At 37.8% G+C, this 27359-nt stretch overlaps 3 protein-coding genes across 4 annotated transcripts; 1 reads left to right on the top strand and 2 right to left on the bottom strand.

Moving 5' to 3' along the window:
• Window positions 1–10065: 10065 nt before the first annotated feature.
• Window positions 10066–12644, bottom strand: LOC137742765 (Calcium-binding EF-hand family protein). The gene is made up of 6 exons (XM_068482712.2): window positions 12504–12644; window positions 11978–12418; window positions 11470–11516; window positions 10782–10957; window positions 10565–10583; window positions 10066–10422 (listed from the first exon to the last, which is right to left on the bottom strand). Exons 2-6 carry the CDS (start codon window positions 12393–12395, stop codon window positions 10312–10314), a joined length of 771 nt encoding a protein of 256 aa, XP_068338813.2. The 5' UTR covers window positions 12396–12418; window positions 12504–12644; the 3' UTR covers window positions 10066–10311.
• Window positions 12645–18249: 5605 nt separating this feature from the next.
• On the top strand, window positions 18250–19385 carry NF-YB11 (nuclear factor Y, subunit B11). The gene is made up of 3 exons (XM_068482102.2): window positions 18250–18563; window positions 18677–18783; window positions 18958–19385. Exons 1-3 carry the CDS (start codon window positions 18391–18393, stop codon window positions 19176–19178), a joined length of 501 nt encoding a protein of 166 aa, XP_068338203.1. The 5' UTR covers window positions 18250–18390; the 3' UTR covers window positions 19179–19385.
• A 180-nt stretch (window positions 19386–19565) lies between these two features.
• On the bottom strand, window positions 19566–26283 carry LOC137742276 (heterogeneous nuclear ribonucleoprotein Q). 2 transcript variants are annotated; one of them, XM_068482099.2, is made up of 9 exons: window positions 26081–26283; window positions 24124–24577; window positions 23921–24037; window positions 23563–23703; window positions 23215–23385; window positions 22567–22774; window positions 22305–22474; window positions 20447–20532; window positions 19566–19955 (listed from the first exon to the last, which is right to left on the bottom strand). In XM_068482099.2, exons 2-9 carry the CDS (start codon window positions 24541–24543, stop codon window positions 19805–19807), a joined length of 1464 nt encoding a protein of 487 aa, XP_068338200.2. In that variant the 5' UTR covers window positions 24544–24577; window positions 26081–26283; the 3' UTR covers window positions 19566–19804. The 2 variants fall into 2 exon arrangements, with proteins under 2 accessions (XP_068338200.2, XP_068338201.2); XM_068482100.2 differs by having other exon boundaries at window positions 24124–24872; window positions 26081–26272.
• Window positions 26284–27359: the final 1076 nt, after the last annotated feature.

Raw genomic sequence — 27359 nt, forward strand, 5'->3', positions numbered from 1 at the left:
TGTATTGGAAGGTGACCTACGACACAAACAAACACACAAAAACAACTCTTTTTGGGTTTTTCAAAACAATTTTTCAAATTTTTATGGTATTTTCGGATTTTTAAGTCAACACACTCTAAAACACTCTAAAATAGCTTAAAAACACTTAAAAACAGTGGGAAACAAGTTTAGACATGTTAGGTGGTAATACCCTACGAATTTCATGCAAAAATATCTCAAAACAGAATGTTAGCCCCCCCCCCCCCCCACACTTAAACTAAACATTGTCCTCAATGTTTTAGACACAATTGAACACAATACACATAACATAAAGTAAGCAACAAAGGAAAGGGTTTAGGGACGCAAATCTGAGTGTGGAGCGATTCCCAAGTTTTTCCTTTGTTGATTGCATGGGTTGCCTCCCAAGTAGCGCTTGCTTTAACGTCTTCCAGCCGGACGAGTCCTTCTTTTCTCACTTAGGACCCACGGCATGCCATGGGATCTCCTCCACAACATGCTCCTTGAATTTCTCGTAGTATGGCTCGATGAATGGGTGATCCTCCCTGATTTTGGTGGTTGGGTTCCTAAAATCCATATAAATGCTCCCACTACCTTGAAATTGATTGGGTACCTGCACCAAAGAAGGTAACAACCTATTAGTTGAAATGGGAATTGGAATTGGGCTTGGTGACTTACAAACATATTGTATTGAAGGCTCAAAATCGGCAGCCCTATCAACAATGTCCCCATTTGAAGTTTCGGCCATATTGGGTGGTTGTAGGGCAATCACTCCAAGTTCTTTTCCCATGGTGGTGCTTGACACATCCTTCGTGGTAAGTGTGGATCCTTTCGGCCCTTTATCCTTATGCACATCTACGACAAAACAAGAATGACTATCGTTAGGATTCTTAACAGAGTCATAAACATTAAATTTAATTACGTCACCACCAAACTCCATTGTTAGTGCTCCTTTGGCCACATCAATCTTGGTTTGGGCCGTTTTCATGAACGGACGGCTTAGCAAGAGTGGCAATGATGGAGCATCGCTCGAATCCTCCATTTCTAGGACATAAAAATCTGCAGGAAAGATGAGATGATTGACTTGCACTAAAACATCCTTAAGGACTCCCTTGGGATAAACATTAGAACGATCGGCCAATTGAATTATAACGCCATCTTGTTTTAACTCACCCAGGTTCATAGATGCATAAATGGAATATGGCATGACATTAATAGAAGCACCTAAATCTAACATGCATTGTTTAAATCTAGTGTTTCCAATTGTGCATGGGATGGTAAAGCTCCCTGGATCCTTACATTTTGGAGGCAACTTTCGTTGCAAAACCGCCGATACATTTTCACTCACTTTCACAACTTCTTTGTTTGGAATTCTTTTCCTAGTTGTGCATAACTCTTTTAAAAACTTTGCATACCTTGGGACTTGCTTTATGGCATCAAGTAAAGGAATGTTTACTTGGACCTTCCTAAACGTCTCAAGAATGTCCTTCTCGGCTTCCTCTTTCTTTGTTTGCATGAACCTACTAGGAAAAGGCACATTCAAAGGAAAAACATTAATAGGAACCGAATTTGACACATTCTTACCCTTTTTGGACAACTTGGACAAGTTGGGATCTTTAGAAGCTTGCGGCAAAGATATGTCCACCTTTGCCGTGGGTTGTCTTGCTTCCTCCTCTTCAATTCTCCGTTTTTCATCCTCTTCGGGGCTTGATGGTGATGGTTTGGATGTAATGCCAACTTCTTTTCCACTTCTCAAGGTGATTGCATTGGCCGTTTCGAACCCTCCTTTTGGGTTTGGAATGGTTGAGCTTGGGAGTTGGCCTTGCTCACGAAACTTTCCTACAAAATCTGCAATCTGCCCAATTTGTTTCTCCAATTGATCCACCCTTTTTTCTTGATTTTGCATTGCCTTGGCTTGATTCTCTTGCCCCTGAGACAAATTAGTTAGTAACTTAAGAAGTGTATCATTGTCTAGGGATGTACATGAAGCATTTGGGGCAGATTGTTGTGGAGCATGTGTGGGTGCAAATGGCTTAGTGAAGAAACCCGGGGGTTGTTGCCTAAAGCCTCCTTGTTGTGGTGGTTGTTGGGGCTCCCTCCATTTGAAGTTCGGGTGGTCTCTCCAACCTGGATTAAAAGTGTTAGAATACGGATCGTTCCTTGGTTGGTTTTGGCCTTGAAATCCAATGGCATTAGTGCTTTCCCATCCACCATTTTCAATGAGTTGCGGGCACTTCTCAGAAGCATGTCCTTGAATAGAACACACTCCGCACACAATTGGTCCTTGCACCCTCATTCCTTCGGCCATCTGAGACACAATGGAAGTAAGATTAGCTAATTGTGAATGAATGTCGGGTGTAAAACTTACCTCATGCACTTGCTGCCGTGGGGGTCCTCTTTGGCCTACTCCTTCGTATTGTTGAGCGTTCAACGCTCGGTTAGCAATCAAGACCTTGGCATCCCTGGGTGTCTTGTCCACCAATGCTCCACCCGCTGAGGCATCGAGCATTTGACGTTCGATGGGTAGGAGCCCCTGGTAGAAGTATTGTAAAAGCAACCCCTCCTTCATCTGATGCTGTGGACACGAAGCAACAAGAGATTTAAAACGTTCATAATACGTAGGAAATGACTCACCTTCTTCTTGTTGGATTCCACTTATCCTTTTTCGTAAAAGGATGATTCGAGAAGTTGGGAAAAACTTATCCAGAAAAGCCCTCTTCATGCTCTCCCATGATGTGACGGTTCCGGGAGCTAAGTCGTACAACCAATCCTTGGCTTTGTCCATCAAAGAAAATGGGAAAGCCTTCATCTTCAATATGCTTCCATCGACATTGATGGGAGTCATGCTTGAACATACCACCTCGAATTCCTTCAGGTGCTTGTTCGGATCCTCCATGGACAACCCATGGTACTTCGGAATATGGTGAAGCAAGCTGGACTTCAACTCGAACTCGTCGATCTTCCCTTCGGCAGGTGGGGGATATTGGATACACAAGGGTACGGCATTATCCAATCCCGATGCCGAAAACTCCTTGAGTGTCTGGGTATCCACGACCATGACTTGTGGTTCTTCAAATACCCTTGTCGTGGGTTCCTCAAATACACCTGCCGTGGCCTCTTCTTCTTCAAGGTCAGATTCCAGACGTCGTGGACTTGGTTCGTGTGGCTTCCTCTTCCGTCTCAAAGTCCTCTCAAAATCGCTGTCAAAATCCGAAATATGCTCACGAATCGGTTGAGAACTCCGAGTCATGCACTAGTACCTAAAACAAGGAAAACAAAACAAGGTCAGAATTCTTAACAAAAACTAAATTAAACAGAAAGTAACAATCCAAGGGATTAGCAAAGTTGCTAATCCCCGGCAACGGCGCCAAAAATTTGATGCTAACTAATTAAGCACACAAATTAAAACCCTCTTTTGACAATTGTAGTAAAGATGCAAGTAGGGATCGTTCTAGACCGGGGATTAGGAGGGATTACTAAATCACTTGGAAACTGACTCAAAAACGTAAAACAAACGTTAAAAACACTAAACTAGACTCAAAGAATGCAAAACTAAACAATAAAACACTAAAACAAATCAAACGACTCAAAGAATGCAAAACACTTATAAACACAAACTAAGACACTTTCTAACTAAATTAGACACTAAATTAAGGGGGATTGAGGTTTTGACGAAAGTAAACTAAATGCACAGATTGTAATTTAAAGGCAGAATGTAAATATGAATTGGATGAAAATATGGATGGAATGCTAGCTAGAAGGTTCTTCTCCACACATGTCACACTTGCATACAATTTGATTTTCAGTTGGTCTTTCGATAAATTATGAAACTCAACACCCCGGATTAATTAGGTCCGCTTAAATTAACCGTCAAGTTTTCCTTAAGTTAATGAATTGGATGGGTTAGCGCAACGCAATTCAAAACATTCTCCAAAAGTCCTTTACGTGAAAAGCACAATAAAGATACAATCAAAGATCATTAAGCATCATGAAAACTATAAGTGTTGACGAGGCATTCGTTACTATGATGAGCATGAAACTAGTGCCAAGAATTCATTTAACGCGATTGTTTATAAGCAACCTCCACTACTTGTAAATATAAGTTCATAACTATTAGGTGAAATTCACTTATATTCTAGCGTCATATTCATGCATGAAAATTAAGTGTGCACTCTCAACAAACATACACAAATAAGTTATCGATCAAGCAGTTAAACAAATTGAATTCACAATACATGAAATTCCAACCAAAAGTAATCAAATCATATTGCAAGCATAAACATGGTTTCGAATCACCCCCTAGCTAAATAGGGGTTTAGCCTCTCATGCTCGCAAAAAGAGAAATACAATTGAATTTAAACATAAAGAACAAAGGATTGATTACACCTAGAACGCCCAACGAATCCACTTGAATTTCTGCGCGTCTAAGTCCTCTTTCCTCTTCTCCTTGCTGCGGCAGTGAGGTTAAATGGTGTTTTTGGATGGTTTTCTGGGCTAGGGATGGATTTAGGGAAGTTTGGTGGTGCGGCAATGGTGGTGGAAGGTGTGGAATGGAGGGGGAATGGATGGTGATGCTGCGGCAGAAAAGGGAGGCTGCTGGAATTGGTGGAAGGCACGACAATAATAGGAAATATGGTGGCTGCGGTAGAAGGTTGTGATTTAGGTTTTTTAGGTGCTGAATGAAGTCACGGCTTAGGGAGTAAATTGGAGAGAATGTGGCTGGTTAGAATCAATGGGAAGTCACGGATTGCAGGGCAAAAATGTGGAAGGGTGGCTGCGGCAGGATTTGTTTTTGGGATTGAATGGCTGAATTTTATCTACGGTGAAAAATTAGGTGCGACTTAGATTTATTTTTGGTTTATAAGGGTCAATGATTAATGGGGTCCACAGCTTAGAAAGGGAATTGGCTGCAATGGCTGAATGTTGTAATTTAGGGTGAATGAGGAATGGAATCAAAAGTTGCGGCTGATTAGAATAATAGGAATATGGTAGCTGAATGGTTTAAAAATATGAATGCATGCAATGACTTAGGTCGGCTAGGGTTTAGGGTTAGGGTTTTGTGCATAAAAGGGGACAAAATTGCCCTCCCTTGCACGGCAAGGGAAGGGGGGAAGATACAAAGGCACGGCAATGGTTTAAAGTGACCTAGGGCCATTGTTTTGTGTCCTAAAGTGCATACAAGGCCTACAAAGTGGCTAGAAAATACGGACGTTTAGATTAGGAAAGGTTACCAAAACGGGAAACTTAGGGTTAACTTTCCTACTTCAAATAGGAAACCTTGTTTGAGTAGGATTCCTCGTTTGGTAAGAATTCATCGTTGGAGTAGGAATTCGTCATTTCTTCAAGTCTTCAACTCATTCATTCCTCTTTCGCTCCAAAAGACTCCAATTTGCATCTTCTTGCACACTTTGGCCTTATAATGTGAAAATACACAAAAGTGGCCTTAAACACTAAAATAACTAAATAAACACAACATAAATGCACGAGAACAAGCTAATTAAGTCGCATGAATATTCTCCTATCATGGGTGCAACATCAGAGCATAAGTAAAGTATAGTAGTGTGGGTAAGGATCATACCCTCAAAGGTAGCCACCTATACTGAGATTCGCCACAAATCCTCGTCGATACGAACATCCAACAATTAAAACTTGGAGGGGTGCAAATACAAGGGTGAGTGGGCCTGAAAATAAAGTTTTTAATAAAAACCTTTTGAAAACATTATAACCCCTCACCGTAAAACCCGTATAATTCCCCAAAAAATAATAATACATCCGTATATAGAAATCATGCTCGAGAGTAGTGAAAACCAAGTATATGCCATGTCAAGTATCTCAGCAATGAAATAAGTAAGCCAAGTGAAATAAATCAATGTAAAATGATATGCCAGCCGGAGTCACCTAACGTGACTTGTACGGCTCTAAACCTGCACACAAGTTGGAACCACCTAATGTGGTTTGTATGATAGGTTGGGTGTAAATAAATAAGCTCAAGTGCTACGATCACATGAAGGCTGTGCGAAGTATCGAAAGTCACCTACGAGTCGGAACCACCTAATGTGGTATGTACTACAAGCTGGCACCTGCCTTGGATCCAAGGTGAGCGTACGGTGCGGGAGGTGAACGATCATGTGAAGGCCTGGCCCTTACCTCGGGCGAAGCACTAACACCGGGGTGTAGGATAATGAGTACCAAATGCATCCAGGCATAACCATATACATCACAACCACTAATATCATAATGTACTCACCTGTAGCTTACCTAGGCTCCGCAGCATCATGCAACATTATGCAAAGCTATACTAATGCATAAGATAAAATGTAAAGTAACCATGGCATGGCATTTTAAATGAAATTCCACTTAAAACCATTTCTGGGAAAAATGGGAAAAATATATACGTATATATAGAAAACCAAAAAGCCCACTTACCTGGAGTCCACGCTACAACTCCCTAGCATAAATATCAAGGCATCACGAACGATTGCCACCTAGAACAATTATCAAATCATGTCTTAAAATTCTTATCAATAGAACGTATAATTTACATGTCCTAATTAGGAAGATCCGTATGTCGGATTATCAATCCGTAAGTTTCTAATATCATCAAATATTACATATTATAACATATCAAAGTTTGGTAACGATCCAACGGTCAGATCGTCGATTGCTATAATAATTAAGCAGCGGACTTTCATGGAACTACATGCAAATGACGGAAATTCGTCAATTGGACTTCACCAATGGAATCAGAGTATTCAAATTTAACCTAGAAAGGTCAGGGGACGTCTCGGCCCACGCGCCGTCGCAAGTGGTGGTTGGCCACCCCGACTTGCTGGAAAATTCAACTACTTCTAAAAATTACCAAATTTTACAGGAATGAAGGTCTCAACGAGTAGAACAAGTTTCATAGCTATGACTACGGTCAATTTGGCCGGGAAATACCTCAAATTCCCTTCGATCTGTCGGAAATCCTATAAAGGGTGATTCTTGATTCGTCCTCAAATCGACTCTGACGCTCCAACCAATGATTGGGCATTATTTCTGGGTTCAAGGAAAGTCTAATGGTGGTAGATATTGAAGGACTTTGCCTAAAAAATTGGCGAATTGCCACCAAGAACGCCATGATGCCGCCGGTGCCATTCTCACGAAACCAAACCAAATCTTGTCTAATTTGTATGGAAAATCGAAGAGAGAATGTTGGTGAGAAGTTCCCAGGTGATAACTCGACGTAAATCGTCGAAAATTGGCCAGAAAACTATCGAAACCTATCGGGTTTCACAGTTTCCGTGGGTCGGGTTGTAGAGAACCGGTAGGAATCCATGATCCCATGCTTCTCACCCTTCTCCTTTCCCCTCCTTTCTTCTTTCTCCATTGGTCACTCACCATCTCTTTCTTTTCCCGGTTGGCTTCACATCCCCCTCATTTCTCTCCTTTATAGCCTATCTCCACCGTCCATCTTGTCTTCTTTAAATCTGGGCCACACGCGTGGCTCCACCAGATTTTACTCCAAAAATCTGGAGTATTCCAAAAATTAATAATTTTACAATTTTTCTCTTGACTTTAAACGTTAATAACTCCTTCGTTATAATTCCAAATCACGATCCGTTTGCACCCACATGTTTGTGGCAACAAGTACTACGAGGATACGCCATGAAATTGAACCTTACATGACACAACATAGCAGTCAACAAAGTCAACACTTTGCCTTGAAGGGCATTTTCGTAAATTCACGGTTAAAATTATAAAATTCGTAATAATTGGGGACGGGTCGTTACAATAATAGTATCCTTACATATTAATAAAAAAATATTTTCAACATATCCTAACCGATTATCAAATGGAATTGGTTTGTAAAGTCTGTAATTCAATCTAAACTGGATCGAATATAAATTGGTTGAATATTATCAGTTTTGAAACAGATGAACACCAACCTAACGCGGATCGGCAAAATATTAACAAATTCGAGCCGGCGAAAGATGAACACCTCTATCAAAAGGTAAGAAATGTTTTCATTTACCAAAAAAAAAAAAAAAAAAAAAAAAGGGTAAGAAATGTTTTGAAAAAAATGGGAATTACTTCACATTAAACTTCAACGATTCAAAATGTCTGTTTAATAAGTCTCAATTCATAAATCATCCTTGCAAAAATTTAATTCAATCCAAAACCGTTTGCCTATTTAATTATCACGATGAAATCAATGTTTCTTAGAGAACAAAGTGTTCGTCAATTTCTTCGAACTCAATTAGATGCCTAAAATATTTCCGATTTGGCTAATATTTTGCAAGGATGATCTATGAGTGCAATTTAAAAACAGATAGTTCGGATCGTTAAATTTCAATGCGGTATGAACCCCACAACTAATCCTCATTAAAAAAAAATGGAAATTCCTTCTCTAAAAGGCTTCCTACATCTATATATATACACACACACATACCATAATGTTTCTTACACACCCTTTTTACTTTCCATACACCCTTGTTATTTTTTAGGCATTGATTATCTTTAATTCATTCGATCCAACGACATGAAATTAAAAAGAATGTGTGATAAGTAAAAATAAATACGTGGATCACTATCCTAGGCCAAATTACTTGAAAAGCATTGAACCAATTCTTGTCTAGGTGGTCCACTGCATAGTCTGCATTTTATTAGTGAACGTTTAATTGTATTCATAGTTTCTTATGAAAAAAACAAAAACCCCTCCGGAGTACTTGGTATTTTGATTGTTTTAATTGTTAAATCTTGATTTTATTTTTTTAAACAAAAACTTAACAACTAAATAATTTAGAATATTAGATACTGCAGAGCACTCAAGAACGTCTCTTCTCCTAGGATGGAATCATATTGCTCCATATTCGCAAGGAAATGATACACGTGCTTAAAATTATTACTCCAGCCGCCCAAGACTAGATCCATCCTTTCTCATGTGGAATACTGCAACACCGTGACGACCTTTTCAACTACAATTTACAAACGTGTTGGTGTTACTACCGGTTGGCTAAGCAGCCACCCCCATGTGTTGGTGTTACTACCGGTTGGCTAAGCAGCCGCCCCCATGTGTGTAATTTCAATCAGAATTTTTTTCACTTTACAGCCGTGTGGGGCCCGTTACAACGTTGTACACGAAATGAATGTGGAAAATGAGAAGAGTCATCTCCAGATTTCTTCCACTAAGGGTACCAGATCAAGTGATCTGGACATTTGAAATTTAATCCAACGGTCCATCTGTTTTGATCATTTAGAAGTTATAATAATTTTTTGTTGTTGGATGAAATTTCAAAGGTCCGGATCATTTAATTTGGTAGCATTGATAGAAGAGATCCATAAAGGATCTCTTCTCGTGGAAAATCATCTGCAAATGAAAATTTCTAATTTCTAATCACAAACATAAAAAACTGTAAAGATTGAGTGTCGTTAGACGAAACAAAACGAACGATAATTATCGAAATTAAAAAGTTAAAGCTTTTGAAAGAAAGAGAAGAAGATGCACCAAAGAGCATATAAAATAATCAGACAAAATCAAAGCAAGCATGCAGCAGGAACAAGAAACATGAAACAAACAAATACTTTGTCGGGTAAAAATAGAAACTAGTTGTAAGAATCACTCCACGTCAAATTCAACGATCCGAACAATCTATTTTGTAAGTCTCAATTCATAGATCATCTTTGAAAAAAAAATCAATTTAATCCGAAACCATTTGCCTATTTAATTATCAAGTTGAAATTTCATTGTTTCTTAGAGAACAAAATGTTCGTCAATTTCTTTGAACTCAATTAAATGCCTCAAATATTTTCGATTTGGTTAATATTTTACAAAGATAATATATAAGTTGCAACTTAAAAAATAAACGGTTCAAATCGTTAAAGTTCAATGTGATGTAGACCCATTCCCTTAAAAGGCTTCCTTTTAACATTAACTCCAAACCGATTAACCGTGAACTCCAAGTGATGTCCATTGAAAAACAAGCACAATTTTTTCATATAAAGGATCAGTAGGATGACTCCTGTTTCAAACAAATGAGGGCAAATGTAACAAGAAGATTAGGAAAAAGAAACGGAAATAGGCGTTAATTACAAAAAAGTTGGAATCGGTAGAATCTTATTTCAAACGAATGATCTCAATCGAATACACCCCCTTTATCGGGCTTGTTTTCTCCTTTTACATCTTATCGACAAAGGTTCAAAATCAACAATCAAATATACAATGCGAACAACTTTTACAATTCAAAGCATAAAGCTTGCCTAATGTACAGTACAAATTCCTCACTAGCAACGAAATACTTAACAAACTAAATACTTACAGAGAGGAAGGCCAAATCAATTATACGACACAAGAAATGGGATGACCATAGACATAAATTCGTCGTAACCAAAAGTTGCCGAACCAGTATACCGCCGATCTTTCTCTTTGAACCTATCGGTCAAACCCTGAAATCAAAATAATAACAATATTACCATGTAATTAGCAAATTCCGGCAAAAAATTCAGAATGAAAGATAACTGCTTCTCTGTCTAACAGCACACTGCATTATCTGCTTAAAGAATTGCATCAAACTAGCAATTTGCTTACCCTCACAATCATCCCGCATCTGCATATCAAACAAAACGCTATGTCAGAAGAAGCATAGCCACAAAATGATTCTTAGGAAGAACTGAACAATTCATGTGAAACTATCTAGGGGTTATGCCAGACGTCTTCCGTTTAGACATGATTTTTACCTGAGCAGTGGTCCTAATTCACATACTAGCAAAAGAAAGCTTCCACTACATAATATTAGAAGACTTACTCGACGAAACTGTCAAAGTTGAGTTCAACCCTGCGCCCGCTTCCATCGTCATATTTGGAAATCAAAAGTTGAAGAACAGAAGGTGGCATGGCAAGGCCTAGACCGTAGAGTGCATCTCTCAGTTCCATCGAATCAATCTTTCCACTCCTATCTTTGTCATACCTCTCGAATATGGACTGCAATTTCAGGTTTAAACGATAATTCAGTGTGACAATTTATAGCAAAGATGACATGGAATGGATTTATAAAATCTAAAGCATGTTCTTTTAACAAGTAGAGAGTCACAAGTAGAGTCAGGCAGCCTTCTCTGACTCGTAAAAATGGCATTGCAGATTGGCAGTGTATGACAAGATTTGATTGGGTTCCACAAACGAAATTATCAACAACCATATGAAACATATTTAGCAGTTATTGAAACAAATCGGCACAGAGAACTTCATCACTAGGCGATCGTTACAATTTAAATAGTTCTATAGTAGTTTATATAAATTAAGAGTTGAACCATCAAATGAGTACGCCACAATCCTTACAATAGTACCTACTGCATGAGATATATTAACAAAAACCAAAGCATTCTTCAAGCAGAATAAATGGGAACCGAAAGCACCCTAAACCCTAATCAGAAGCAACCATTAACTATCTCAAGAACAGAGACATATCACAAAAGAAAGTAATGGATGATACTTACTCGCCATTGTCCAAGACAAATCCAGAGTGCAGCAAACTCCTTCGGCCCTATATCAGAAAATTTATGACAAATTAATAAAGTAAGAAGAGTTAAAGTAATACAAGGGAACGAAAAACAATCTACTAGCTGAAAGGGGCTATCCATTTCTATCAGGTCAAACAATACAGAATTCTGATTCAATGAAGAAGTCAAAAACCATTGATGCGTACATAGTCAGAAATACATTAAAATTCCCAGCCAAAGTTCAAGTTGGCGTTATTTAACAGAAATATATTAATTTTAGTTAAGATTTGGCAATTGAAATGGATCCTAAAACACCAGAAATAAGCAACCCATAAATTCAATTGAGACAGAATCCATATTTATAAAATGCTATCTGAAATTCTAAAAAAAAAAACCCTTTTCAAACCTAACAAATAAGGTTTGAAATTCCCTATTTTTGTTCTAATTTCTAATTAATTAAATTCGAAGAACAAAGAAGGTATAGATTGAAAGGTAAAAAACTCACCGACTCTGAGAGAATCCGTGGGACTTTTGAAGAGAAAAATGAGCAGGCGAATGGTCCTAAGGCTAAACCTCTGGTACCCAGAAGACAGAGCTTGCTGCAGCTCGTGCTCGTCGATGTACCCACTCCTGTCCCTATCCACCATCTCAAAGCTTCTAATCACGGCCGGGTCGGTCCCTGCGGGAAAACCCGACTGCCCATATGAAGAAGAAGAAGAAGAAGAAAAAGACGACCCATATGGCTGATGCTGCGGCTGCCCGTAACCATGGGAGTACTGGGGAGAAGAAGACGACGAATTATGCTGCTGTTGGGGCCGCCCGTAACCATGGGGGTATTGGGTGTGTTGCTGCCCGTAGGACTCGGGCAGGGATGGCGCAGAGGGCGCGTAAGGGTGAGAGCCGTATTTCCCATTGGAAGCCATTGAAGCAATTTGTTTCTGGGTTGCTGAAATTACACAGATTTTGCGGGTTTCTTTTTTAGGTTGCGAGGGAGGAAACGCTGCGTTTTATAATTAATGCAAGTTATTTACCTGCGACCGTTGTAGCGCCGCGAACCGACGCAAGCAAGCGTGTGGTGGGTTTGTTTCGACGAATTGCGGTCGGGCGGTTTGCGTCCGGTGTTTGTTTACAAATTCAAGTGTTTGACTTCCAACCAACCAGGGAAATTTTGGCGACAAGCTTAACTTACATGAATCATTAGCCATGTGTGCACCGCTTTGTACTACCATCCTTGTGTTTTTGTTCTTTCTCTTCGTAATTGATTACAAGAAATCCCTCAAATGTTAAGCTTCAAAGAGTATACACCAACGACAGATGATGAAGTGAGGGATTCGATTGTGCTAGCAAGATGACTCACTTCTTCGAATAGTATTTTTGGCGACACATTGTAGAGATTTTCGACTAGGATTTTCTTTCTTTTCTCTGAGGGACAAATCAAGATCATGCGGGAGTTATGAGAGAACAAATATGGGTTATATATAATATGAAAAACTAATAAAAAATGCTTGAAAACTTTGAGTTTTAACAATAAGGACAAAATAAAGGGTAAAATGAATAGTACCAGGATTGACTTTTTAGTGTAAAAATATAATTTTTCGTTAAAGTAAACAGTACTAAAATCTTTCGTTAAAGTTCCCAATATAATAACCCAAGCCACATCCTACCATTGGGCTTGATGCCAAGAGCTTCACTCTTTTGCGTTAAGTCCACTCCACTAGCCCACTTAGGCTTTGTGAATTGGACTCCTTTCAATTAAATAAGCTCAATGCTTATTTTAATTGAAACATGTCTAGTAGGTTGAAATAATTAATTCAATATAATTAACATTTAATTATATATTATTATCGTACACGTAACTTCATTAATGCTATCGTAGGTGTGTGACCCCTTGGGTTATAACCAAAACCAGCAGTGAAATTAATTAATAAATTAATTAAATATCATAAGTCATAAATGACACCTATCAGCATATTATGATTACCCGGATTAAGTAGAAGTAGACATGATGTAATTGTGATATTTTTTCGAACCTGGAGTTACAATGCAATTCGGTTCTTATCATTCATATTCTGATCAAGATTTATGTGATATGAAATTATGTCAAATCACATATAGATATCTATGTTCACCGTAATGAATCTTATGTTGAAGCAGTTCTTACAAACACAGCTTGATTAATAGTTACTCTGGCTAGAGATTTTTGAGATGGGTCTTCAAGTGACTTCAAGGGATATCTCATTTTATTGAACGATTACTAGAGGGCGATAAATTCTTTATTGCACATTTGTATGTCTCCGTACTCATACACATGAACCATGAAACACACTATCAAGCCCTGCAAAGTAATGATAACTTTAAGGTGAAGTCAAAGTTCATATTATAAGCATAAGATATCCGATGATGAGAACTATTTTCATACATCATCCTGAAGATTTGTAATGTTTGACTTGTGGTAAATATCCATACGTTTAAGTTTCTTGGGTGGTTAGTGGTCATTGAACTTTGTTCGATAAACAAGTACATGTATATTCACAATGTGTCCAACATGCGTAATACAACATCATGCTACCTTAATTAAAAATAATATCTAAGAAAAACAAAAAGGTAAAACAATAAAAAAGAGTCAATTGACAAAAGACTAGCATGTATGTAAATTTGAGTAGAGTTGATGATTAATTGATGTTAGGATCTGTGTAAGTCGAAGGTCAGTTTTGGTTAAATGACTGCGATTTCCCATCAACTTAAGACCTGCGAGAACCAAGAAGGGAACCTGTTTTCCAAAACCAATAAGGGAAGCTTGAGAGGGAAACATTAGTCCAAACCCTGACAAAGAAGCTAGGTATAGGGTACTGTTACATCGTAATTGTAGCGTTTTATCTCAATGACACAAAGATATGCATTTTTATTTTATTTTGTTTTCAGATGACATTGGAGAGTGCTAGCAATTCTCTCACTTCTACTCATGCCATGAGTATTCCACTAGCACGTAAAACTAAAAAAATAATTATTATTTGGTTGACCAACTAAAATTTCATTATCCTAATTAGGGATGGTTTTAGTTTGGTAATCGAACCGAAAACGCAAACTGAAAACTTGACTCGACAAGTTCGTAATTTTTGGTTTTACATAATTCGGTATTTCGAGTTAGTTCAGTAATCGAAAAAGAAGAAAGAAGGAGAAATTGCAGGAGGATTCAAATTTTAGCAACAACCAAGTGCTCTAAACAAGAAACAACTGCAACCACCAAATTCTTAAACCCTAAACTTCAAACAATGCTCTAAATAATTTATCCCAAATTAAAAGCCTAAGTTCTGAAATTCATCCTCAAATCAAAATCAAAACTCTAATTCTCATTCACAAATTCTTAAATCTTGAATTTCATCTCATGCCCTAGTAATGTATCCCAAATTAAAACATAAATCCTAAAATTCATTATCAATTTGAAATAAAAAACTATAATTTCACATTTTGTAATTAGATTGTGAAGAGGAGAGGGAGGTATGGGTTTGAGATTTTTCGTGATTGCGGTGCGATTAAGGGCGTGGTGTGGTTAGTCATCATTGTGGTTTGGTGTGGCCAGCATTTTGATAGTCGGAAAAGAAAGTGAAAAAGTGATTGAGAGAAGGGGCGTCTGAGTCAAGAGAGAGGGAGTGAGTAATTGAGGTGAGGTCGAGAGAGAGAGTTGAGTTTAAACGAACAGTTGAGATTCAATCTCAATCAAAGCCAACGGCTAATATCAATTTAATTAAATATAACATTATATTAAAAACTTTTTCGGTTTGTTTCGGGTTTATCGAACAAACGATTATTGGAAACCAAATACCATATCGAATATTTCGATAGTTTTCTGTTTTGATATTTCGGTTTTCAGTATAATTTGGTTTTGGGTGTTAAGATTTTGGGTTTTTTTTTTCCTTTTTCCGTATTCGAGTATTTCGGGATTTTTTCCCAACCCTAATAGTAATAAAGGAGAAAATAAATAGTGGGATTTAGTATAATTAAAAGTTTAGTTTTAAGTGCTAGTGAAGTACACGTGGTATGAGAAGAATGAAATGAGAATGTTTCTAGCATTTCTTTCATTAGTATATGACGTCACGGTAATGATGTACATGTGTCATGTAAGTTGCTCTTTTATTCAAGACCATAGTTAGAATTTACTAAAAAAGTTTGGACTAGTGCAATGGCCTAAACAGTCACTTTTATTTGGTTTTCAATAGTATTTTGCAGCTCAATGATGAGTAGGAGTTACTACACAAAACTCTTCAAGCTTGACTCATAAAATTTCGTGCTTATGAACGGAACCAGTCATTATAGGCCTAGTTTGGTATTATTGTGCTTTTCAAAAAAAAAAAAAAAAAAATTGCTTATGATGTGCTGTGAGAATAAATAATTGTAAAATAAAGTTGTTAAGTGTTTGGTAAACCTTTTTCTGTAAAATTTCTTTTAATAAAAAAAAATGCAGTGTCTAAGTGTTTGATATACTTTTATATAAATTGTTTTACATATGTTAAATGACTAAAAAAGATATAGTATTAATGTGATATAATAATTATCAAACACAATAATGTAGGGGCAACTATTGTAATTTTGTAAAACATATAGGGATATACTTGTCATTTGAAAAGTTCATTAAATGAGCATTGGTTACTATACTTTGAAAAAAAAAAAAAAAAAAAAAGCATTTTTTTTTTAGAAGTATGGTATACCATATTTTTGCTTTTCTATGTTTGTATACTTTCATTGACAGCAGTTTTTTTAAAAAATAATTTTTTTTTTTTTTTGGTTTTACCAAACATATTTAATGTTTTAGATTTTTTAATAAGCTGATTTTCATTTTTTTTTAAAGTACCACAATCCCGAACCAATCCATAATCACTTTGCAAGTATCATTTATGTTAAAAATCAATTAAAACTAAGCCCTTTTTTCTTTTTCTTTTTTTTTTTTAATTTTTTATGGAAATTGGAAATGTATCAACCAGGGTAAGAGATGCCAAAGAGTACAACGAAAGCCAAACAACGGGCAAACAATCAAAAAACATACATGAAGTACAAGGGGGTAGAAAACCTGACACTTGAAGCCAAGCTCAAAGTGTCCCCCCTTGCACCCTCAGCACAAAATTAAGGTGGGTAAGGTAAACCATCATTATTCAAGACATGCACTAGCAAAGATGGGGGTCGATCAACCCAAGACACATCACACATCTCCACACATCTACACGACGCCAAATGGTCAATCGTCAAATTGGCTGATCTTGGAATCCAAGACCAGCGACAGTCCTGAAAGGCTTCCCCAAGCTTCAAACACTTTGCTAAAATAGGAAAAGCCTCCTATCTTCCATCAGAGATTGTTCCCCACAAACATGAAATGGTTGCATGAGAATCAGATTCAACAACAACATAGGTTAGCCCCAACGAGAGACCCAACTCATAGCCACACTTCAAAGCCAACGCTTCAACACTAGCAACACAAGTCGCACTAATCCTCTTCCTACAAGCAGCAAGGAAATTGTTAAAAGGACCTTGAACCACTGCTCCTGCATATCCATCACCCGTGGCAACATCCCAACTTGTATCAACATTTATTTTGACAAGGAGAATATTCGGCGGCATCCAACGAACCTGACCCGCACTATGGGATTGCGGCTGCAATGTATGGATGGAGGAAGCTTGCATGGCATCAATGAAAGTAGCAACACTTGTGGAAATAGCAGATAGTACCTGGATCAAATTGATAGATTTATGGTGGAAGAGGAAACTACACCTTGCTTTCCAAATATGCCAACGGGAGAAGGCAATGAGAGGCAAAACCCGCTTCAAATCAGCCTTTGAGGGAGCATTAGTCTGCATAACAGCCTGAAGCCAAATTCCCCACGATGTAACATCCCGCCTGTTAACCAGATATGTTAAAGCAACCCCAAACCAAATAGCTTCCACCCACGGGCATAGGAGAAACAAGTGTTCAACCGACTCCTCATGATCATGACATAAAGGGAAAAGCGGTGAAGGTGTTGATTTTCGGTTATAAAGAGCTTCCATCATGGGCAGGGCACGATGCAAAGTCTTCCACATAAAACACCTTAGGTTTTTTTTTTTTTTTTTGGGGGGGGGGGGGGGGGGTGTTGGCGGCGGGGGGAGTATTAAGTTGCCACGCCCACTTCCATAATAACGCTGCGATAGATATAGCCGAGGAGAAACTTTGGGGGAGCATATGAGTGACATAAGAGCGATGCTAATGATATCTGAACTTGACTGAATAAACCCCATTATGAACAAGAGGCCATTCCAATCTATCCCTCATCATGGAATCACCAAGTGGAGTTGCCAAAATAGCAGCAACCTCTTCAAACGAGATAAACAATCGAATAAACTCAATATTCCAATCCCCAGTAGCTGGATTAATAAGGGAATCCATCATGGTATTACGGTTAACTTGCACCTCCCTAGAAGGAATAGGGTGACCATTCGGAAGTGAGGGCAACTAACGATCCCGTCATATACGAATCTGATGGCCACTCATCACCTGCTAGCGGGACCCCTTAAGCAAAATATCTCTACACCCTTAACGCCCTCGGCCATGCCGATGAAGCCCGTCCTCCCTGCTTGGCATCCAAAAATGAACAATGAGGGAAGTAACGAGCCTTCAACATCCTCGCCCATAGGGACTCTGGTTCAATAAACTAAAACAAATACATAAATGGTTCGTTTGTTAACAACAATTTAAAATTAAAACAAAAAACAAAAAAACGAAAACAAAAACAAAAACGGAGGGAAAAGAGTGAGGATTAAGGAATGGCGGGAATGAACACCGAAATTACCATCATAACCTCGGCCCCCTTTTGATACCACCGATTGGACGACTGGAGACAAAGTGTGACAGAAAGAATCATAGAAGGGAGAAAGAAGGAAAGGAAACAAGAAATGGAGAAAGTGGTGGCGGAAGCGGAGGAGCTGCCGAAGGCTATCGTGCGACGGGTGGTGAAGGATAAGCTTTCCCAGTGCCACAAGGGCGACGGCGACCTAATCGTTCACAAAGAAGCGATCCTAGCATTCTCCGAAAGCTCCCGGATCTTCATCCACTACCTTTCCGCCACGTATGCACCTACCCCCTCTCTCTCTCTCTCTAGTCTCTCTCTGCCATATCTTTTACTTTTAATTATTCGCAGTAATTCTGATTAATTAGGTTAAATGTTTGATTTGGGTGCAGAGCAAATGACATATGCAGGGAAAAGAAGAGGCAGACGATCAGCGGCGACGACGTGTTGAAGGCGCTGGAAGAGATCGAGTTTCCTGAGTTCATCAAGCCTCTTGAAGGTCAATCGCTTTTCGGTTTTCATTGGTATATGTCAAAAGTTGTGCCCGTGAGGTGTTTGATGAAATGCCTAACTCGCTGGTTTTTTCTATGGATCTGAATTGCGCATATGATTGATTGCTCTTTGGTTTTTTGAAAGCAAATTCGTTCAATTTGGTTGATTTGGATGCGTGCAGACCTAAGGCCGAAGAATCCCGGGAAGGGTGCAGGAAAGAATGAAGGAAAGAATGCGACGAAGAATGCAGGAAGAAGTGGAGGAAAGAATGCAGGAAAAAATGCGGGAACGTCAAAAACAAAAGAAGTGAAGAAGAAGAGGAAATTGGAAGAATCATCGTCGCGGAAGCAAGGCGGAAAGGATGAGGACAACCAAGATGAGGATGGCAGTGGTGATGAATGAGTAAGCAGGCAAAGAATACACATATTCTGCTAGTTTTCGTGTTATTCGTTTTCTTCTTTGTTTGCTTCTCCATCAAAATCTATAACTGCCCATTTTATTTTCGAACAATCAGCAATTTGGTTATCCTTCAGAATCTTCATATTTTTACTCTTCGAATGCGAATTAAGATGAAAAATGCTTCTGTGAAAGCTACTTGGCAAAGAAAAAGCCACCACCCTCTTCACAGCCTCCAGTTCTTGCATTGTATAAGTAACTTTGTGGTAGTATTTTAGAAAACTTTGACGTACAAGCCAAAGATGAACTGGTGTGAGATTTTGCACTGTCCATTTAGAAAGATGAATGAACAAACGAGTAAAGAATGCGAGGGATTGTATCCGACGTTAGTGATTATCGACAATTTTTCATATCCATTGCATGAGTGATGATACAAATGGTTTCACTTCAGTTAACAAATCCATTTACACCGAAAATGTGTTCATTTAACCAATAAGGGTAAGGTACATAGGTGTGATTGAATGAAGAAATCAGTATGCATATGGGTCTACAATATACAATCTTGCTGTTACAACTGTATGTAACAATCTTGAACGTGTCGCATCCCAACTTCTAACCATTACAGGAACAAATCAATATGGGTTATACCTGCGTCCATGCCCAGAATCATTGACGTGCCTACCCTTATTCGAACTTCCACTACTTCTGTTACCACTCCCACCATTACCCCAGCCACTACTTTGATATGACGGCAAGGGGTGTGGCTGCACACCCGGTTGTTGCCTGCAATGAGGAAAAATGAATTTAGGAAGTGTCAAAATGTTATTTCATGGCCTCTATGTAACACTCCAAGCGATTGATTATGCCATGGAAGAGTGGACACAATTTACAGATAAACTGGAATTTCATAAAACCCAACAGGACTCCTCGATTAGGGCCATTGTAAACATAACTTCCAAAGGTCAAATCCTAACCATCACTAAACTAGTTATATGGATCAATTTGTGGTCATACCAGATACATGTTTCCAATTACTATCCAGGTTGCCTGAATAGAAAACTGGAAAGTGGAAACTAGAGCCGAGAAGAATGAACGCGAGAGGTGGGTTTTTAAATACGACTTGTCCAAGTCTCTAGTTTTCAACTTTACCCCATTATAGCAGAAAAATTGAATTGCATGCTTAATTGAAGACTTTCTGCAGAAATACACTCTCCAGCTTTATTTTAGGTAGAAGGGATTAAAGCTATACAAGGAAAAAGATGTATTGTGCTTACATAACGTATCCAATACGTCCATCAGGTAGAAGAATCGGCATCATTGCCATGCCAGCAGGAGTTGGTCCCGGTCCAGACATCAAAGGCTACAATCAGAATTCAGAACATTAGAAATCATGCACCTAAAAAGTATTGCAGAGAAGAGTTGGACCCAATAGCATTAGATAACAAATTATTTGCATGTCATGTGCATTGAACAAAGCATGCAGAACTTTTGAAGATCTACAACACATGCATTGGTGCGTGAAGGAAAGACGATATACCAAAATCACAACTCAGATTCATAATTCCGAAACAAATGCATTCACATGGTAACCCTAACTTTTTAAAATATAGAGTCATGAAAGGAAAAAGAACCTCGATGCCTAAATCTTAATGCCCAGCCAACTTTTCCCCCTTCCTGTTCTCTCTCAGCTATTTTCCCTTTCTCCACATAGACAACATAAAAGGTGACACAGAAGCAAGAGTTGTTTTTGCCCAATGTCGACTTATATGTTCACCCCAGCCATGAAATTTTGAAAAACCACTTGTTTTCTTAAGTGCTGTGCTCTGAATCTGTCCGCACCAACTACCAAGTCTAAGCCCAAAACAATTTGATTTCTTCATCAGACATGAACACATGCGTAGTTTAGGTGAGCTCAATGAGGTGTTGAACCACCCCTAGGCTAACTGTTTCATTTATTTATCGCCTGAACCCAAGAGTAAATGAAAGGGTTTTTATCACAAATGGTCCCTTATGTTTTAGGAATCAATGGCTTTCGTCCTTTATGTTTCAATTCAATTAATTTGGTCCTTCCTGTTTACTCCCACACATCATTGTGAATATGTGGAAGACACAAATTTCCCCCACTGCCTAACACCCCCTCCCAAAAGTCTTGAGTCTTCCATGTGAATATGTGGAAGACACAAATATATGAAATCCTCTTCTGTTCCTCTCTTTGAGGCTGTTAAGACACCGTCTCCATCTCCAGTTCCATTTCATTGTTCCAGTTTTTTGGGGATGGGGGTTACCGATCTGTTGAATGAGTGAGACTTTAGGAAGAGGAGGAGGAGGGGGGATGGCCTTGAAGGTATTGTGTTCTATTTATTATTATTATTATTTTTTTTATTTTTTTATTTTTTTTTGTAAAACTTTAAATCATCTTTTACTAGTTGAATATTGTTTAAATCATTTCATTGTTCCAGTTTTTTGGGGATGGGGGTTATTGCTCTGTAGAATGGATGAGACTTTAGTAGGAGGAGGAGGAGGAGGGGTAGGGTGAGGCCGTGAGGGCATGAGGGGGGATGGCCTTAAAGGTATTGTGTTCTATTTATTATTGTTTTTTCATTGTAAAACTTTATATCATTTTTTAACAGTTGAATATTGTTTAATCCACATGGCAATTAATAAGAGAATTTCTAGGTCCCACATGTGTGCCAAACACAAACAAAGTTTTGGACGTTGGGGACCAAATTCATGTGTGGGAGCAAACATGAAGGACCTAATTGATTGAATTGAAACATAAAGGACGAAAACTATTGATTCCTAAAACATAAGGGACCCCTTGTGATAAAACCCCGTGAATAAAATAATCTGTATAAGTAAAGAAACTCAAACTGCTAACAAAGCACAAAAGGAAGACAAGAAAACCAGAGATGAACAATCTAATATCACGTTCACAAAACCAGCCCCAACAAAAGTTCTAATTCATAGTAAAAGTCAATTGAAATCCGTTTAATGCCAAGTAATGATGGTCCATGAGCAATTTATTTGAGGGATAAATAACAAATTCCATGAGCAAAAATGTAAGTTAAATTCAATATTCACTTGACACTGTAAACTAACTAGGAGATCACCATTCGTTGGCACACATCTCACCTGTGGAAAACCTGCCGCACCATACCCTGCACCAATACCACCATAGGCACCACCAGCCATACCAACAAAACGAGGTGGATAACTAGGAAGCAACCCTGACCTCTGTGAATTTGATCCACCAGACTTCTGGTCTGCCTGTGGCCTTGCAAGAGAGCACTCCAACAGCTGGCCTGAAAATAGCGAGACCCGTCAAACATTACAAACTACTTTCACCATCTTTAGAATGAAAAAAGCAACAAAAAACAAATGCAGAAAGGAATACCATCAAGTTCATAGTTTTCAGTGTTCTTCAATGCTTTCATAGCACTTGACCTCTCTGCAAAATGTACAAAACCAATTCTGCTATTTTCCTGTCCGGATTTTGCAGCTGGCAGAACAACTTTTGTGATTTTCCCATGGTGTTCAAATAGCTCCTTTAACTGGTCTTGGGTCACATTTTTAGGTAAATTCTTCACATAAACTGCCTTCACCTGTATGAGAAAGGTGAAATTAAGAATATGCACCTCACAATCAAATAATTATTAGATCATCTGGAGTTTGAGCTATCCCAAATAGAAGTGGCATGACATGCAAACTGGTCAAGTCCAACTTACCACATGCCATCTTTATTTACACCCTCTATCTATGCGCATCTGGAAAGCAATTGTCATTTCAAATTCCTACTAATTCGACAGTTTACCTAGTAGAATTCAGAATATGGCATCTTCATTACTATGCACACCATCATAAATACGTAAATGACTTTATCTCAACAAGTAAAATTCTGAAACCAAAACTATGTGATAGTTTATTTAGATTTTCACCAACTCATACACTGAAAGTTCCGTCAACATTCCAGCTACATAGATCCTCAGATATAACATGTGAAGAAAACAGGAAGATAAAAAGAATATAATTACTCAGAAAGAACCTGAGAAGTAGAAGACTCGGCATTTTTAGGGTCAGCCCAACTCACTGTGGGAGCATTATTTTCGAGCTTAAATTTTGGGTCCGTCATCTTCTGCCTTGAATAGTCAGCACATGCATGGTTATAGTAGTCGACAAAAGCAAAGCCTCGGTTGTTGCCTGTGTTCTTCATATCCTGTGACAAATGTTTAAATCATCAGTGAATTGAAGAAACTATAAACCAGTGAATAAGCATAACAACTGATAATGATTACCAGACTTTTTGAAAGATAAGAGTTCAGCCGGAGGATACAATAACACACACATAAGCATGCTATCAAAACCAAAAGTACTGTGTAATCATCGCACAAACCTTGACCAGCTCTATAACATTAACTCCGGGCCCAATCTTCTGCACAACCTTCCTTAGATCATCTTCTCCCCAGCTCCTGGGAACATTACCAATGAATAAACGGTTCTTTGCTTTAGATGTCGAACATTTAATTCTTCTACCCTGAGAGAGAGAGAGAGAGAGAGAGAGAGAGAGTAAATACAACGGAAGACTCGCATATTTGGATTGAAAAGAAAATAGCCCAAAGTGTACCAAAACAAAGATGTTAATATGAGAAAATAGAAAAAATCATCATTTTTTTAAAATTGTAAATCCCTGCTTTTGAGTATTATACGTGCGGTCCTAGTTAATCTACTCATGCACAAAAAGGTTACTTTACCTTAAATTCAGTGTTATTCAACTCATCGATGGCATCAGAAGCCATTTCCATGTTTTTGAATGTAACAAATGCAAAGCCCTTGTTCTCATCTGAATCTTTGGCTCTCATAATCCGAACCTGTCATTACAAAACAGTACAATATAAAAATTTATTTCGTAAAAGGAAAAAAACAAATGTACTTCTTAAAAAGCAAATGAACTAACCTCTATTACTTTTCCCACAGCCTCACAAAAAGCCTTTAAATCCTCTTGAGAAGCATCATGAGGAATGCCACCAATATAAACTTCAGAACCATGTGGTGGAAGGGCAAGAAATTCAGCATGCTTTTTCTTCTCGTCCTCATCTCCAGACCTACTCTGAGATTTCTCGATATCAGTTCCAGTGGGATTATTAGAATCTTCATCCTCCACCTCTTCTTCCACCTCCTCCCCCTCTTCATCTTCTTCCTCTACCTCTTCTTCTTCCTCCACCTCTTCCTCTACTTCTTCATACTCAACCTCTTCATCTGTTGCCTCATCAGGATCATTGTCTCCATCAAGATCAACCTTCTCATTGGATTCTATTGCCTTTTCAGGTTCAACTGGTTTAGCAACTGATGAAGCATTTTCCTTTGACCTTGGCATCTTATGTATCTAATTAAATAAGCTTGCAAGGCAACTGTGAAGAAGACACAGAAGCCAGAAGAATTCATGGGAAGAAGTAAACACATGTTGAAAGGAGGAAAATAAATGAATGGGCAAAAGGCGATGCAGCTTATGATTCCCAAATGAACAGGGCTCATAAGAACAAACTCAAAGGGTTATCAATTTGAAAACCGTTTATTAAGGAGCAGTGATAGCATTAACAGCAGCATTAGATACAAGAAAAAGAGAGTTTTGAATGATTATCATGAAGATTATGAAGGTGGTTCAATTATTCGAGAAATGAAAATCTTGAAGTCACAACGAGATTGCTGTCCATGAGAGAAGAAAAAATATTGGCAAGTTTAAACTTATCTGAGGACACATTAAAGATTACAATAAAAAGAATAGTAACAAAAGTATTATATAAGGGGGGAAGTTAGAGACAATTGGAGGAAGGAGACATTTATAATGCTTTATGAATTCATGGGTATGGACGGCCACACAATGACTTAATAAAAAAGTAGTGACCAAGAATTTATTTAGATGATTAAGATATAAAAAGGAATGAGACTAGTCCAATTTGACAAAAGCAATACCAGTACCAAACTAAATGTACCAACGTGAGTACCGTCCTGCAATAAAATGACATATAACGACAGAGATGGGATGGAGACTACAGCTACAATCAAAATTCGAAATTCAACAATACATCCTCTCCACCCCTCTTAATAGGTCCTGAAAAATAGAACTTGAACCAATGACATTTTAGCAAACGAAAATACAGGGTTTTACAAAACAATTTACCGTCTTTGTCAGAAAAAAAAAATAATGCATATAATGCAATCTATTTGACAAAGACGAATTAAAGTATATATATCTCTCATGGAATCAAAATATATGTATGTGGGTGTGTGTGTGTGTTCTATGTCTTTAGTGAATCATACTATAAGGCTGTGTTTGGTCTTTACGATTGGATTTGAATGGATAACCCACCATATTAAAAGTACACTGAAGGTAGAAGTGAATGATTTTCCTACTTTGAGGGGACGGAAACTTATCTCTTCTAATCCCCACAATTTTGAGGGGGATTGGAATGGATGAGTTTCTTTATCGAGCAATCCATCTTCTACCTTCAAGTTGGACACAGTTTTTCCAGCTTAATATAATATCCAGATTTCTTTTCATTTAACCCCCTGTTCGGATTCCTTTTCATCTAACACATAAATGCCCCACCATAGCTGAGCTAATTCTTCTGCCAACATAAACTAATGCTTCCACTGGACCAGAATCTAAGATTTGACTATACAAAACGGATCTTCCTTTATCTAGCTCAGCACAATCACTAAGAAAATGTGAAAGAAAAAACAAGAATTTGAAATGTTTGCAAATACCCACTTGAAATATCCAAAACCCAACTCAACATTCACAACAGGCATCGAATTTCAACAGAAAGTCGCATTATCCAGCCAAGAAACATAAAAGAGAAATGCAGCAGAGAGAGAGAGAGAGAGAGAGAGAGAATTGGAGAGGGAAGTACCAAGTGATACAGAGTAATCTGCGTGTGGTGATTACTGTAAAAAGCGAAGTTGGGGAAGCTTTGAATCCGAACTTGGCGCTGCGCGGAAATATAATTGAAGTTTGGCTCTGTCGGTTGGGTTTCGTATACAGGGCCAATATAATTTTAACCCTAGACACCCTCAATCGTGGCCAAACTTTGGATTCTGTTTCCAATTTGGAGATGTAAAATATTATGGAAGCAGATCCTCCGGACTTACACCTTACACCTCAGATCCAACGGTTGGAGTCCAACCCTTGGCTAAATATGAGTTAAAACCTAAACTCATTTTTGAAGTAAATTTAGCCCAGAATTTCCCCTGAGTTAGTGGGGTTGGCATACCATATATGTGCATTTTTTTTAGTTTTATATTTATATATTTATGGAATTTAACGGCTAAAATCTAATTTGATCAAATCTAACAGTAAAAAAAAAAAAAAATCTAACGGTCCAAATTCAAATCTAACGGCTCAAGTAATTTAAAAAAAAAAGTATGTTTTATGTGTTTCATATTCTTTTGTAGTGTTCCACAAGTTTCATGGTGCTGATTTAATGATTTTTCAATATTTATCGAAATCTAAATATTTTTAAGTTAAAATGTATCTAAAATTAAATTAGGATAGTCTACATAATTTTTTTTTTAAAGTTACTTTAAGATAAACATTATCTTAAATTCATTCTTTAATAATCTCGGGCTAAAAATTAACCAGAAAGGTTGGAGGAAAAAAAACTATTTCTAGGTTAAAACCTAAATTTTCCGGGTTAAAAATTTTAGGTTTTAACTTAAGGATTGAAGATGGTCTCAGGAGCCTAGGGATTAAATAATTCTAGCCTTTAAATTTTGATCATGCGGCCAAACGCTATTGTACCTTTTAAAATGCCATGAAATTTTTTGCCGCATGATCAAATTTTAAAGGCTAGTGTGACTTTAATGTTACGTATTATTTACTTACAAGAGTTTTAGTCGTTAGATTTAATTTACACAGTTATTTAGATTTGTTATTTTCAATCTTAACTTTTCATTTTTGTATTATTCAATGTTAAGTAGTATTAAAGAAATAAACGTGTAACGAAAAGGATTGGAACTTCCGAATAGTACACAATGGAGTTGTAGACTTGTAGTAGAACGTATTGGTTAATTTTTTAGATAAATCATTTCATGCTAATAATATAACAATTTGTAGATTTTTTTTTTTTTTTAAGATTGTGTTATTAGTATGAGATGTTATGATAACAGTATACTAGTGCATGGAAGATATTT

The sequence above is a fragment of the Pyrus communis genome, chromosome 11 (genome assembly GCF_041283825.1).
Source record: "Pyrus communis isolate YQ-2024b chromosome 11, ASM4128382v1, whole genome shotgun sequence".
Lineage (NCBI taxonomy): Eukaryota > Viridiplantae > Streptophyta > Magnoliopsida > Rosales > Rosaceae > Pyrus > Pyrus communis.